This window comes from Bos indicus x Bos taurus, chromosome 3, assembly GCF_003369695.1.
Source record: "Bos indicus x Bos taurus breed Angus x Brahman F1 hybrid chromosome 3, Bos_hybrid_MaternalHap_v2.0, whole genome shotgun sequence".
Classification (NCBI taxonomy): domain Eukaryota; kingdom Metazoa; phylum Chordata; class Mammalia; order Artiodactyla; family Bovidae; genus Bos; species Bos indicus x Bos taurus.
The window spans coordinates 48,856,551-48,872,340 of NC_040078.1; the positions used below are offsets into that span (position 1 = coordinate 48,856,551).

The 15,790-nt window shown below is 42.5% G+C and overlaps 1 protein-coding gene across 4 annotated transcripts in view; it reads right to left on the reverse strand.

Moving 5' to 3' along the window:
• SLC44A3 (solute carrier family 44 member 3) overlaps positions 1-15,437 on the reverse strand; it is an 86,237-nt gene extending 70,800 nt beyond the window's left edge. For 2 of the 4 annotated variants that reach the window (XM_027536444.1, XM_027536445.1), the window contains exons 1-5: positions 15,331-15,437; positions 14,768-14,875; positions 11,175-11,317; positions 8,574-8,710; positions 7,569-7,662 (exon numbers count right to left, since the gene is read on the reverse strand). In XM_027536444.1, the coding sequence (XP_027392245.1) occupies positions 7,569-7,662; positions 8,574-8,710; positions 11,175-11,317; positions 14,768-14,875; positions 15,331-15,357 (509 nt within the window). In that variant the 5' untranslated portion in view covers positions 15,358-15,437. Of the gene's footprint in view, positions 1-7,568; positions 7,663-8,573; positions 8,711-11,174; positions 11,318-14,767; positions 14,876-14,960; positions 15,052-15,082; positions 15,194-15,330 lie in introns of those variants that run through there. The other 2 variants (XM_027536446.1, XM_027536447.1) reach the window with 2 other exon arrangements.
• Between the last annotated feature and the right edge of the window lie 353 nt (positions 15,438-15,790).

The following is a 15,790-nucleotide window of genomic DNA, read 5'->3' on the forward strand; positions in this document are numbered from 1 at the left end:
ATGAATAATTAAACAGGCCTTTCTAATCCACTAGACCCCAAGTTCAAAAAGGTGGCATAAAAATGCTAACTGAATTAAGAAAGATTATTGACAGAAACAGAGATCATTGTAACAAGGAACTGCTGCTGCTGCTGCTGCTGCTGCTAAGTCGCTTCAGTCGTGTCCGACTCTGTGCGACCCCATGGACAGCAGCCCACTAGGCTCCTCTGTCCCTGGGATTCTCTAGGCAAGAACAATGGAGTGGGTTGCCAGTTCCTTCTCCAATGCATGAAAGTGAAGTCGCTCAGTCGTGCCCGACTCTTAGCGACCCCATGGACTACAGCCTACCAGGCTCCTCCATCCATGGGATTTTCCAGGCAAGAGTACTGGAGTGGGGTGCCATTGCCTTCTCCAAACAAGGAACTAGAAACTATAAAGATGAACTGATCAAAAAAGGACAATTCAACTGCCAAGATAAAAACCAACCTAGAGGTAATTAATAGCAGAATAAATGTTATAGAAGAATAAATAAGTGATCTGGAAGATAGCATGATGGCAATCATCCAGTTAGAACAGCAGGTGGACATACAAATGAAAACAAATGAAAGCAACATACAATACCTATGGGATAATGTGAAATGTGCCAACCTACACAAAATAGACATTCCAGAAGGAGAAGGTGGTGGGTTGTTGAAAATGTATTTGAAGAAATTATAGCTGAAAAATTCCCAAACCTAAAGAAGGGAACATATATTCAGGTATAGGAAGCCCAGAGGGTCCCAAACAATAAGAACCCATGCATATTCACACCAAGACATCTCATAATTAAGATGGCAAATGTTAAAGATAAAGAGGATTCCAAAGGTAGTGAGAGAAAAACAAAGAGTCAGTTACAAGGGAATCTCCTTTAAGCTATCAGTTGATTTCTCTATAGAAACGGCAGGCCAGAAGGGAGTGGCAAGATAAATTCAAAATCCTAAAAGGAAAAAACTTGGAACCTAGGATGCTCTATCCAACATGATCATCACTTAGAAGGAGAGATAAAGAATTTCCCAGACAAAAGCAAAAAGAATTTGCAAAAGCAAAAAGAATTCAGCAATATTAAACCTACCCTGAAAGAAATATTGAAGAGTCTTCTCTAAACAGAAAGGTAGCAAGAATCTATAGGAAAGGGAAAAATTATAATAGGAAAGGCTAATCATAAAAGGATTGAAGATCACTTAAATACATAGACTTATACATAGCCAGTATATAGACTAAACAACAATTAAAAAATGTAAAAAAAAATTATAACTACATTAAATAGTAAAAGAGGGCTTCCCTGATAGCTTAACTGATGAAGAATCTGCCTGCAATACAGGAGACCTTGGTTCGATTCCTGGGTGGGGAAGATCCCCTAGAGGAGGGCATGGCAACCCACTGGAGAATCCCATGGATAGAGGAGACTGGCACACTACAGTTCATGGGGCTGCAAAGAGTCGGATACAACTAAATGACTAAGCAAAGCACAAATAGTAAAACGATAAACATGAAGATACAAAATACAACATCAAGAAAACACAACGTGAGGGAAAGGAGTATAAAAATGTAAATCTTTTACAATGTGTTTGACCTTAATGATTGCTAGTTTAAAACGAGTAGATACAGTCGTGAGTTAATATGCTTGAACTTCATGGCAACCATAAATCAAAAATATAGACTATGTTCACAAAAAACAAAAGGAAAGGAATTCAAACATACTACAACAGAGATTCATCAAATCACAAAAGGAAAAATAAAAAGAAGAAAAAAGCAAAGAGGAACTACAAAACAACTAGAAAACAAAGATTAAAATGGCAGGAAGGCAACTCCCCTGTTGGTCCAGTGGCTAAGACTGCACTCCCAGTGCAGGCGGCCCGGGTTTGATCCCTGGTCAGGGAACTAGATTTCACATGCTGAAACTAAAAGATCCCATATGCTGCGACAAAGTTCAAAGATTCCGCATTCTACAACCAGGACCCAGGACAGCCAAAAAAATAAGTAAATATTTACAAATAATAAACACAAAATTAAAGGAACTTGAAAAAGATGGTTAAAAATGGCAGTAAGTACATACTTATCAATTATTACTTTACATGTCAATGGGCCAAAGGCTCCAAACAAAAGACACAGCATGGTAGACTGGATAAAAGAAACAAGAATCTACAATATGCTGCCTACAAGAGGTTCACTTCAGGGCAAAAGGCACACACATACTGAAAGTGAGGGTATGGAAAAATTTAATGCAAATGAAAACAAGAGGAAAGAAGAGGTAAAATAAAGGCCATAAAGGAAGATAAAGAAGAGCATTAAATGATGAAAAGGGGATCAATACAAGAAGAGGATATTATACTCATTGATATATATATACACCCAACAGGGGAGCACTTATGTTCCTTTTACACCACTTTGTAAACCATTGGTGGAAATATAAATTGGTGCAGCCTCTAGAGAACACAGTATGGAGATTCCTTTAAAAAACTAGAAACAGTGCTATCATATGATCCAGCAATACCACTCCTGGGTACATGCCATAAAAAAATGAAAACTCTAATTTGAAAAGACAGAGGCACTTCAGTGTTCATAGCAGCACTATTTATAATAACCAAGTCATGGAAGCAACCCATGTCCATCAATAGATGAATGGATAATGTTGTATATGCATATAATGGAATATTATTCAATCATGAGAAAGAATGAAATATTCCCATTTGCAGCAACATGGAGAGGCTCAGAGAACGTTATATTTAGTAAAGTAAGCCAGGCAGATAAAAACAAATATTATATCATTTATAATGCAGAATCTAAAAAGTAATGCAGGTGAATCTGTATACAAAACAGAAACAGATGCACAGACATAGAAAACAAACTTGTGACTACCAAAGGGAAGAGGGAGGGAGTATGGGGTTAACAGATAAAAACTACTCCACATAAAATAGATAAGCAACAAGAATTTACTATATTATACCAGTCATTATTTTCAATATTTTGAAATAAGCTATAATCAGAAAAAAAAAACAACGGAATCACTATGCTGTACACCTGAAACTAACACAATACTGTAAATCAACCATATTAATGAATGTGTGTATTATACATTAATGACTGATGAATACTGATGAATTACCCTCCTTAGAATCCTGCTTCAGGATTGTATAAAAGTGCCTATTTCCCTACCCTTTTGCAAAGGGTGCTTTTTTAAAAACAAAAACAAAAACCTGTTGCCAGTCTAAGCCTGGTGTGCAGCAGTCCATGGTGTCACAAAGAGTCAGACATGACTAAGCAACTGAACTGAGTCTATGAGGTGAAAACATCAGAGTCTTAAATGGAATTTTCCCTATCATAATGGAGGTTCAGTCTTTTTTAGTATCTTTAAAAAATACTGCAAGGCAATGGCACCCCACTCTAGTACTCTTGCCTGGAAAATCCCATGAATGGAGGAGCCTGGTGGGCTACAGTCCATGGGGTCGCTGGGAGTCGGACACGACTGAGCCACTTCCCTTTCACTTTTCACTTTCATGTATTGGAAAAGGAAATGGCAGCCCACTCCAGTGTTCTTGCCTGGAGAATCCCAGGGACGGGGAGCCTGGTGGGCTGCCGTCTATGGGGTCGCACAGAGTCGGACACGACTGAAGCGACTTAGCAGCACCAGCACTTTTCTTTGAAGCATCTATTCATATTCTCATTTTCAGTTTTATATTGTGATACTGGTGTTTTAAAAGTTGATTAGTAAGACCTTTCATAAATTAGAGATCAATCTTTTTTTATATGAATTGTAACTTATCTGCCTGTTAATTTTGCTTCTACTATTTTGTCATGCAGAAATGTTTCTTTTTAATGTAGCCAAATTTACTGACTTTTTAGTTTTATGTCTCCTGAATTTTAAGTCATAGTGAGAAGCCTTCTTTACTTCCAGGTTATAAGAGAATTCTCCCCTGTCTTCTAGTACTTCCTGATTTCACTTTGTAAGTTATGATCTTTAATCTATTTGGAATTTATCCATATAAGCCATGAGGTATAGATCCAGTTTTTCCCTCTGGATTCCTACCCAGCTGTCCCAATACCACTTGTTGAATAGTCCAAGTTTCTGTCACTGATTTGAGATGCCATTTTTTATCATGTACTAAATTCTTGTAAGAATTCCTATTCTTGGATTATATAATATCTTTCACTGACCTTTCTACGTATGAACTAGTACCACAGTATTTCAATTATTAAACATTATGTTTTAAAAACTGGAAGGACTGGTTTTCCTTCATTGTTTTCTTCAGATTTTTCATGGTCATTTAAGAGAATTTTTTTCCTTACAGACATTCAAATCAGCTTATCTAGCTACTGAAAAAATTCTATTATATTTATTTTAATCAATGATAAACCTGTATTTTTCAACTTAGAAATAACATCTTAAATACTGTAGAGGGAAGTAACATTTTTATCAAGTTGAGCCATACCATCAAGAAGCCATTCTATCTTCCTATTTGTTCAAGATTACTTTGTACCTCAGAAACACATGTAAGCTTTCATCCTGTGGTTCTTATACGGTCTTGTTAATTTCTAGGCATTTTTTTGTATATACTTTTTCTTGCTGTGATAAAAGCAGACTTCTCAAAAAACATATGAATGCTACAGATTTCAGTATATTAATCTTGTTCCCTGCTACCTCAGTTCTTATCATTTGTTGTTTTTCAATTAATTTTCTTACCACATTGTTCTTCATTTGCTAAGTCACATCTGACTCTTTGCAACCCTTGGGACCTAGGGCATATATAGCAGTATGTATATCTTACCACATATAAATTTTAACTCCTGCTTTCCAGTGTTTAAATTTTGAATTTTTTTCTTTTCTGTTACTAAACAGTCTTAACACCAAAGAATCTGAATTGTTTTGAAAGAAAATGCTTTCTGAATTTTTATTTAGTGTTTTCAAAAAATAAGATCAGATAAAGATTTCATGTCATTTTATTTGTTTTTCCCCAAACAGAATTCTCCATAAGACCCTAATTTTGACAACGTGGCTTGTTAACTATTGTGCTTTTTAGGCATTTAATTGCCCTATGCTGATTCCATCTTAGTTCTGAGAATGATGGAGGGAGGCATGTAAAGTGTGGATCATCCCTGGTAGGTTGCGGACCAGCCAGATGCATATTAATGAGTACGTCATTGGCTGGGGCAGGGGGTGTGTCTATTGGTCCACAAACGCTGGTTTTTTCCCTGCTTCTGTTTTTCCTCCCCAACCAGGAAAGCCACTCAAATACACAGGGAACTATCTAGAAAGCTGATTGTGTATTTAGATGACCCTATACATGGAATTTATTCAAGCAAACAATGCAGTGACATGCACAGGCTCCTATGTGAGAGGCTAGAAATAGAATTTACTAGAGGGAAAAACCCAAGCCTTTTAGATTTTAAATCTAAAATCTAATGGGGGGTGGGGACTCAAAATACAATATTACATTGGACACCAAAAGGAAAAAGATATGCTTGCTTGTTATCTGCAGTATTTTTTCACTGCTCTTAGCAGCTTGTTCCTAGGTATACAAACCTTCTCAATACTCAGTCATTGCTCTAAAAGGGTATGTTATACCTCACATGATCAACCCAGAAAGAAGAAACAATTGGTTTAGTCAGAGAGAAGTATTTAGAAAACGTTCTTTGGCTGTATGGTCACACTTCTCATGTTTTCAAGCTTTTCACTCTTGGCACTGCTCTTCCATGATAAAATATGATAATTTCCATCTTAAAACAACTACTTGCTTGTGTAGGAAAAGGAAATGGAGCCCTCAAGGCTACTTTTTATCTCCCTAACTCCATCCAAGAAAAACCAGTCATCAGCAGTTTTGTCTTCACTTGAAAAGCTAAGCGTTGGAAAGGTCTGCACTTAAGGGGTGAAAGGACTAAGACTGGCTTGGGACGTAGAAAAGATGGTGTTCCGGGGACACAGGTACAGGACCAACCCCGCCATCCCCTCCCCAGCTTGCTGTGAGCCCTTTAGGCTATTTGCCAGACAAAATACAACCAACAAAGACCTGTTTGCTTAGAGTTACAGGAACCAATGTGGATGCAGTCTGGGTTTGAATGCCAGCTCTTCCACTTGTATAACTTCAACCTGCCTCTGCAACAGCTTTCTCAGCCATAAAATAGGGATGGAAATATCTACAACACACAAGTTTTATGAGGTCCCAGTACATTAACACAGGTTAAGAGCTTAGAAAAGTATATGGTAATTTTTGGGCAAGCATCAGACTCAATAAATGTTTGTTATTATCACCAATATCAAGATATAAGCTTCCCAGGGAATTACAGTAATCATCCCATTGATAGTAGGAGGAGGCTTTATTCAACTATGGTTAAATTACAGCCTTAAATATTCTATTCGCTTTCAATTCCTTCTTCAGGCCCAGAACACAAATAGTGTTCTTTAAAAAATCCTTCTCAAAAGACAAACACTGCATGACCTCATTTATATGTGGAATTTAAAATAGTTTATCTCACAGAAGCAGAGAACAGAATGCAGTACCCACAGGGTGGGGGTGGAAGGGGAGATGTGGGCAAAGGGTATAAAGTTGAAAAAAACCTTCTCTCCATATATTAAATCATTTTTGTTTGAGTTACTGGAATATGTTAGTTTTTTCTGGATTTAGTTATGTTTCATTGAGATATGTTTATGACATCTAATAAGAAATCAGATTTTTAAAAATAAGGTATTACAGGTATTCTCCTCTGGAAATAATTCTCTCCTCTTTCAATTCCTTATAACACAAAGTATTTTGGAAAAGGACACAAGGACGGTTACCTATATTCTTCCCCCTGTTCGGTTAAAATCTACTCATTTGTCTTAGAACCTGCTATCTCAGCATTTTTCAAGCTGTTAGAAGATTATAAAATATATTACTTTTTAAAAAACTGAAACAGACTAGGAACTATTAGTAAGGAAGAAGTCTTGTTTTGTGAGACTTTGTTTGTTTCCATATACATCAGTATGTATGAAGATATGTGTATACTGGAGTTGTGATGTAATACATTTCTTACCGGGAATCCTGACCACAATTGATGAACATTATCCGAGGGAGCTGGCATAATGCCTTGGTTCTACTTAAATTGTGATTATCTTGAAGGGATTTTGCACAAAGGTCTCATTCACTGTAAACATATAATTTTCAAAAGAATGGTAATGCAAAATAAACCCAAGTCCTCCTTCAGTACCTCTCAGCATCCCGATGGTGGTGGTGGTAATTAATTGCATTTCCCCCCTCAGCCTTCTCCATGGCTCACATGTGAGCCATTAATCACGGCAGGGCAACTACTGCTTCACCCTGAGAGCTTTAATTACAGGAGCCCTCCTCTGTGCCAGGGATTGCCCTAGTCGATAGGGATGAATAAGACTGTGAAAGCAGCTTGCTGAGTGATGTTCTCGAGAAGGACCTGTTTTCTATTCTCACTGAGAAAAAAGGTGTGTTGACCATCTGGCCTTGCCCCCCAAGGCCTGCTTCTTATGGAGAAGAGTAAGAGACTCTCACCAAGTACCCAATAAGTTTTGTTAATGGATAAGGAAAACGTTTGAAAGCTCTTACCTTGGGGGAACTGGTAGCCTGGGGCACAGCAAGTCTGCATTTGGAATCTGGGTGTAGTTGAAGGAATTCAAATTATAAACACACAGGAAGGACCCTGGAAGCAGAAAACACACAGCCTATACCATTTTCCTACATTGTACTTATCTCTTTAGGGGAGCTAGTAAAGAAACCATAGTCATTTTACCCAACTTTGGAAAAGATAGAATAAACCACTCAGATTTAGAAAACAGGTCTCTGGGTGTCCTAGAGACAAAAACAATAAGCATCCAGTTAAGATCAAATCAGGTTCTCTCCTTTCCTCTCCCCAAAATGCCAAATTCAAAAGTTATAAAATGATTGGTAACAAAATGATTTGAAGATGATTTATTATATAGGCTTGATATTTTTAACCCAGTCTTGCAAATAATTTTTAAAAATCTGGCACCCCACTTCTCAGGCAGATGAAATTTGCAGTGGGCTGCCTCGAATTTCTTACTTCCCTTTGCTTGTTTAATCCTTAAAATATAAATCTGAAAAGCAGGCTCAGAGCAAGTTACATAAGTGCTTTTGCAACAACGTACAACTGTCCCACTGGTCAGTGAAACTACCCACAGCCCAAATATTTTAATGAAAGAACATACTTGTCGGCAATTCAACCTGAAGCCTGTGGGTGCCTCTCTAGGACTCGACCTGCCAAGCGCACTTCTCTGACCTCCGTCTGACCCTGCCTTCAGGCCCTCAATGTCTGCTGTTTCCTCCCACTTTCAACAGCAGACCAGACCCTGGCAGTGAGCAGAGAACAGCTAGGGTTTCAGATGAATTCCAGATAAACCTGAATGCAATTAAGCTCAGGAGAAAATGTTTATGGCCCTTTCTACACAAGGAGAGGCACCCACAAGGAAGGACAATTTCCCACTTCGCAGAGAAGCAGAGGCAAGGCAGATGATCTCATCTATGTCTATACAGGTTACCCTGCCACGATCCCCAGCCTTAGGGGGAATAGAGGCCCCATCCTTTGGTACCCACCACTGGTGTTTGCAAAGAGCTGGACCTCTTCCAGGGTATCAAGCTGCTCTTCAGGACAACTGGATACACAGAGAACGGTGGAACTGAGCCTCACATCCTTGACTTCCAGGTTGCAGGAATTCATAAAAAACACGTGCCTAGGAGGTAGATGAAACAGAAGGAGAATGTCGTAGAGCATTTCCTGTCGTTGAGTTTAATTGTGGGACTTAAATGATACCCACACGCTATCAAACATGGGAATAATTAAGGCCAACTTTCATCATCAAATACTTCCTGCATAATTTAACAAGTATTATGCCCACCTGGGGTCATCTATGGAGTTGTACAGTTTGGGAGCTGTATTCAAATGTTAACAAAACTTCCCTCTTTCAGATTCAGCATTTTCTGGGATGCTGATAACACTAGGGCATTCTCCGAGGAAGTCGCTGAGAAACAGAAAGGACTGATAACACTACCCCGGCTTTGCTAGGTGAGGCCAGTGCATGAATGACTTGTGACGTCCACAGAAAGCATAGTGTATTCAACTATATCTCAGAGAACAGCTCAACCCAGGGAAGTGAGAAGGGGAGAGGAGGAGGCCGAGGCTGTGAATTAAAGGCTTACCCCTCCCCCGCCTCCCAGTTTGAGCCAGGAAACTCGAGACCCTTCCTGCTGCAGCTGCCCAGCCACTGGGCACAAGAACAAAACTGCTTGTTGCCATTAACGAGGTCACGTGAGGGCAGGCAGCGGCAGCTCCCAGACCCATGCCCTACACTTATCCGGGCTGCTGAGATCAGAGCAATGTCAGGTCAAGAGCCCTGTAGGCAGTCCCCCCAGCATAGAGACCTGGAGAAGGGTTCCCAGAAGCTTCTTTTCCCTCAACTGGGGTTGGGGGGGTGGTGTAACAGGAGATGGGGGAGCAGATTTCTCAAGTGTATGATAACTATACACTTTATTCTACTTATTTTATTAAGTTTTAAAAATTGCAGTAAAATACACATGAAATTTTACCATCTTAAAGATTTTATGTGTGCAGTGGCATGAACTACATTCACATTGTTGTACAACCATCACTACCACCCACCCCACCCACCGTCCCACAAGAATCTTTTCATCTTGTAAAATAAGCTCTGTACCCACTAATAATAATTCATCATCCCCAAATCTTGGCAACCACCATTATACTTTCAGTCTCTATGAATGTGACTACTCTAGACAGCTCATATAAGTGCAATCAAAATATTTATCTTTTTGCGATTGACTTATGTCACTTATCATAATATCCTCAAGATTTATCTATGTTGTAGCATGTGTCAGAATTTCTTTCCTTAAAAAGGCTAAAAAATATCCCATTATATGTACATACATTTTGTTTACTATTCATCTGCTGGACACTTGGTTGCTTCTACCTTTTGGCTATTAATAAAATATATACTTTTCATTTCAAAGAGGATGACTATTTCCAGCACTGCACTATGAATAGTGTCCAAAGAGAAGCACAGGTGTATCTGGGAAGCCCCATCCTCCCTGTGTTCTTTGTGAATGACACCCACAAATGTGGGGGGAAATGGCCCCGGGGCAATCCATTTCCAGCAATCCAAAGCCCCTTACTCGAAAGCAACATTCAGGGGTAGAAGAGGCCTGCTCTGGGATCTGTATTTGGTGACTCCAAACTTATACCCAGGACCTTACACACTTAAGATGTCTTTCCTAGGAGCTGCTTTTGATTATCAAGTCTTGAAGTTATTATAAGGCCTTACCCATCTTAGAAAATCAAGGCCAGGGATTTCTCTCCCCTTGGGGGATTCCTGTCTCTTCTCTCCCCTTTTGGTTTCCCTTTTGGAGTCTGGGGTATAAGAGTAGGCACCACAGAGCCACACAGCTGAGCGTGTAGGCTGGGGAGGGAGTGGGACACAGGTTCTCAGCATCCCCAGGTGGGACTGAGAGGTATTCCACATAGAAACAATACTGTGTTTGGTGTATAGTTAGTAACATGATTCTGATACATTGTAGATAATAATGCTTCCTAGGTGGTGCTAGTGCTAAAGAATCTGCCTTCCAATGCAGCAGACTTTAAGAGATGCAAGTTCAATCCCTGGGTTGGGAAGATCCCCTGGAAGAGGAAATGGCAACCTGCTCCAGTATTCTTGCCTGGAAAACTCCACGAACAGATGAGCCTTGTGGATTACAGTTCATGGGGCTGCAAAGAGTTAGACACGACTGCATGACTAAGCACACACACACACACACACACACATAATGGATAATAATAGTGACAATTAACACTTATTAAGCCTTAGCTCATACAGTGTCTCAGTGGATCCTGAAAACAGCCTTATGAGATAGGTATAATAACTGGTTTTAAAAGCTAAAAATTCAGCTCAGAGAAGTTAAGTACCCTGCTCAAGGTCACACAGCTGAAAAGCAGCAAGGATTGAATTTGAACTTGGGACTGGCTGGTACTAAAACCTGTGTCCTTACTACCACTTCAAAATTTCCTTTTATGAGTTGGGTTGATAGAGTTTTGAGCAGGAAAACAGTTTCCAGGCTCAAAATGACTAATTTATACGAAGTTGTGAAACCTAGCCCCTCTGTAGGTTGAGGACTTACTTCAACACTTACTTTTTTTGAGTCATATCCTGCCCTGAAAGAGGAGCCCCTTCTACTGGGGAGTTCTTCTTGCCACACACATTCCCAAAGCTGTCGTAGCCGAAGAGGAGTCTTCCTGTGGCTCCAGCCGCCACTGAGTAGCCCATGATGAACACCTGGCAAAACCCAAGTGGCACGTGAAAGCCTGGCCAAAGGGCTGGAAAGCAGCCCCCCACATCCTTGAATGCTGATATAAAATGGAACCTGGTAAAATCAAATCTCCCCAGCACGAATGCACTTCCCTCCTTCAGCAGTGACACCAGCAAGTCAGATCAATTAGGGGTCCCCAGCCTCCATGATCTAATGCCTGATGACCTGTGACGGAGCTGATGTAATAAGAGAAATAAGGTGCACAATAAATATACTATGCTTGCATCATCCCCTAACCATCTCCATCCCTGTCCGTGGAAACACTGTTTTCCATGAAACCAGTTCCTGGTGCCAATAAGGTTGAGGACCGCCGATGAGGGTGCTGCTTCTCTAGTACTTGCTTTAACAGGTTACGGAGGGACACTATTCTAAAACTCTGAAGCAGATTCCTCTCTGCCTTCTCCCCTTCTTCCCCAAGAGTCTGTCATTTTCTCTTTTTGCCTAAGATCACCAGGATAACTCAAACGTTTGCCCCTTGTTTTATCTAAGGCACTGGGGCTCTGCTTCTTTCCCTGAGGTTCTATCCAGCCATGCACCTTTCCTCCCTTCCACCTCTCTCTCCTCCTACTTCCTCTTCCACTTTGATTTTTATCTTGTATTTAGGGGACTCTGATCTTCAGGGGTAGAAGCAACACAGTTGAAAAATACCAAAATACTGTCTGTAACAAGTGAGAGAATGGTGCTTTGGCATAAGTGCTTAAAATACAGAAGGAATCTCAGGAATTTTGCTGGACAAGAACATCATGCAATCTGTAGTCACTTTTGTCCAATTTTGTAATGAATGTGGAATATTTAAAATTTCAGCTCAAGTGACTAGTCCCTTAATATGCATTGATGGGCCCTCTACTCAGATTGAATCTGTATCTTCCCATAATATAAGCTTAGTACCATAAATTTCTCAATCTGTAATACAGAAAATACCATTCAATATTTGGAAAAAATAACTGTGGTACCAGATGTTCCAAAAGTACATATTCCCAAAGTCAATTACGTGTCAGATACTTTACATTCATTACTAATTCAGGAATCAAAATAACAGTCTTAAAGTGCCCACTAAGGGGTATGGAAACAAAATCGAGCCCCCAGGGAACTCAGCCTAGAAGATGGGCAGGGCTCAGGGCTGAGAACCTTCTGATGTCCCAGGGAAGGAGGGCCTCTGCCACACCTGTTCTACCAGCACCTCCTCAACCTTGAGGTCAGACTCCAGGACGAGTGCGTCACCTGTGCACGCGGACAGGTCCCTCAGCCTTTACTCTCAGGCTTCAGGTGGGGGGTGGGTGTGTGCCCCTGTGGCTGGCACTGTCGGCTGACCGAGTCCTCAGTTGGTCCCCTTCCTGCTCTTCCTTTCGGAGTGTGGTCAGATTCTGATTGGTTTTAGACTTAGAGCGAGGACAGGGGTCCTGGTCTTCCACCCAGATCAGCAGAGGTCTAATAATAAAGGGGAGCTCCTGCCCAGGAGGCGAAGGGTTTTTTTGGTGGGAGGGGCTGGTGGCTGGAGGGAGGTTTGGATAATCCTGAGTCCCTGTCACACTACCACATTAAACCATTAAAATTTTCTTTCAACTTCAAACACACAATTGCAATTCCAAACAGTAGGTGGGTATACCAATTACGGTGGAGCTATCAAGGAGGTTTCAGTCAATTGTGGGAAGATATGGAAAAAGGAGTCTTGGTGGAAGAGTAAGAAAAGGCAAGGTGGGAGAGGACACTGGGGAGGGAGCACAGGCAGAGATGGCCCAGAACTGAGCGGGTTCTGTTCTGTCTATGCACATATAAAGAAAGGCTGGCACTCATTCTGTTTGCAATAGACTGTCCCGGTTCATAATTCTGGTCCCTCACCCCAAACCTCCTTTGTTCAGCCCCAGCTCAGGACAGCACCATCAATAATTCCACCCAGCATGGGCTGTGTTCCTGGTCAGGATGTCATAACAAAGACCAGAAAGCCGAACGGCAGAGGCAGAATAACATCCTTGCCCTCTTGGCTGTGGTTTAAAAAAATATTGCAAAAGATATAAAAGCTAGTCACCTAAGGAAGAACTATCATTACTCAAATTTAATATAGCAAAGAGAACATGGGTACATTGAAGTTTTCAGATTTATTTTGCAAATGATATGTAAATTTGAAGCCATTTCCAGCTTTGTGCCACCTCTCGGATGGTTCTTAGTTCTCTGGGCTGTGATGGGCCATCTATAAATCCTTTCCCCAGACAACTGCTGGCTGAAGGTTTGATAGTTAGGCACTGGGTTTGAGCTGTGGAGAGGCTAGGGAAGATCATTAACAGTCCAAGTTCAAAGTAGCCAGGAACTGGCAGAACAGCTGCTCCCTGCATTTATACAACAGCAGACCCAGAAAGAAACACCAGCATCTGTGGAAAGTTTAAGAGGAGGTGTTATAGTTTTTCCCAACTCCTAGAGAAGAGCTCCAAGGGTCATTATAGAGGCAACACAGAACATTTGATTATGCCTTTAAGGTCCAGCCTTCCACTGTGCCTATTATTCACCTATCTGTGTGAAACCAGTCGGTAAGTCAAGTGAGTAAATGCCTTTCTAGCTTGGAAAGAGATTCATATTTTAGGGTTTATTCAAATTTAAGTCTTTTCAACAAAGGTAATTACGTGGTAGCCACCGTCAGGCTTTAAAATCATTTACCATGAAGAAACAGCATGCCTCCATCTGAAATGGATGATTTCATGAACATGATCTTTTAAGAACTCGAGTGAGCCTTTTTCTGCTGTTACATACAACTGTAAAATAAGTTATAAAAGCATCAAGGTTCAGCTTCCAAGAGACTCTTCCAGAACTAAAATGGAAGGTCTATCAGCAATCACACACACCTGGTAACTAGAGTGGGCAAAAACCTTATTACCTATCCAACTAGAGGGTTTATAGCAAAGGCTTGTTTACCTATTAGCTGCTAAACACAACATTCCAAGAGCATGTTACACTCAGCTAAAGTAAGAGGAATTTATTTCTAGGCTTACCTGGATATCCCTTTGTGAGAGGAACATTTTATTCGGGGGACTGAGACCAGATGGTAAAAGAACTTCCCCCTCAGTGGGCTGGTACTAAGAGGCCTATTGAATGGCAATCCCACTGCAGACGGTGGTTCTCATTTCCTAATGGCGTCTTGTGTTAGAAGTGGCCCATAGTAATAAGCCCACCTCTCCAATCTACTGAGCCTAAAAGGTTAAGAGATACCTGACTGGTACTTCTGAGAACTGCTGTTTGCTCTGTGGCAAACGTCTCTAGCCGCGACACAACCTGTTACCTGGTACCACCTGGAACCCTCACCCCCACCTCACTTCACCCCCGCCCAGGGACGCGATTTATATTTGGGGCACAGCTATTTCGGGACACACACACACACACACACACCCCACACTCTGGCCTCTTCCCTGCCAGGCACCCACACTTACCAAACCAGTCCAGAAGAGAAAGAACAGGAACAACCATGCCGTATCTGTGCATTTCCTATAAATCTGAGGTCGCCACTGTCTTTGCGTGGGGATTCTTTCTGCGGAATCCTTCCAGAAAAAGAAGGAAGAGTGTTTAGGAAAAGAGGATAATCATATATTTAGGTCCCGAGCTAGAAAATGAGCCCAAACTTACTCGAAGACTGTTCAAAGTAACTTTTTTTTTTTTTTAAAACGTGGCCGCCTGAAGCGTTCGCGAAGCCTTTGCAACACCTGCTGTGTGCGGAGCGGATAAGTTCCCAGCCGCCGAGTCCTTACCTGGAGGCGCACCTAGAGGCAGCCCCAAGTTGGCGCCTGGAGGCCAGCCTCTCCCGAGCCTCCGCCCCAGCAGCCGAGTGGGTCCGAGGTCTACCCCGCTAGGTGCCCCCGGAACGCGGCGGCACAGGGGCGGGAGGTCGGTCCGCGGGATCCCGGGAGGCGGAAGCGTCCCCGCGGGGCAGGTGCGTGGAGGGGCCCGAGCCTTCCCCGCGCGCGATCCCTCCCCTGGGGCCAGGTGCGGGCCTTACCAGGTGCTCCGCTCCGAGGCACTGCATGTTGCCCTTCGCGCCGGGGGCCGCGCACTGGGAGCCCTCGCTGAGCCCGCGGCCGGCCGGCTCGGGGCCCGGCGGCTGACCGGCGAGAAGGGGCGCAGCGCCGCCCCGCGGCAGCCTCCGGGCGCCACGGACTTCGCCCTGTGCGCCATCCTGAGCGGCCCCCGGCCCCCGCGCGCACCCGGAGCCGCTCGGGTGCACCCGGCGGTCCTCGCGAGTCCCCTCGCACCTCCCCCGAGGCCGGGGCTCTTCGCCGCTCGCCTAAACCACCGCGCGGTGCGACTCCCGACTTGCCCGTGTAGCCCGCTGAAGTGTGAGGGCCCCGCTGGCCCCGCCACGACCCTGCGCGCGCCCCCGCTGGGGCCTGATTAGCTTGCGGCTACGCAGAGAGCAAGAAAAGTCTCAGGAAACCATTGCAGAGGGCGGGCCACGGTGG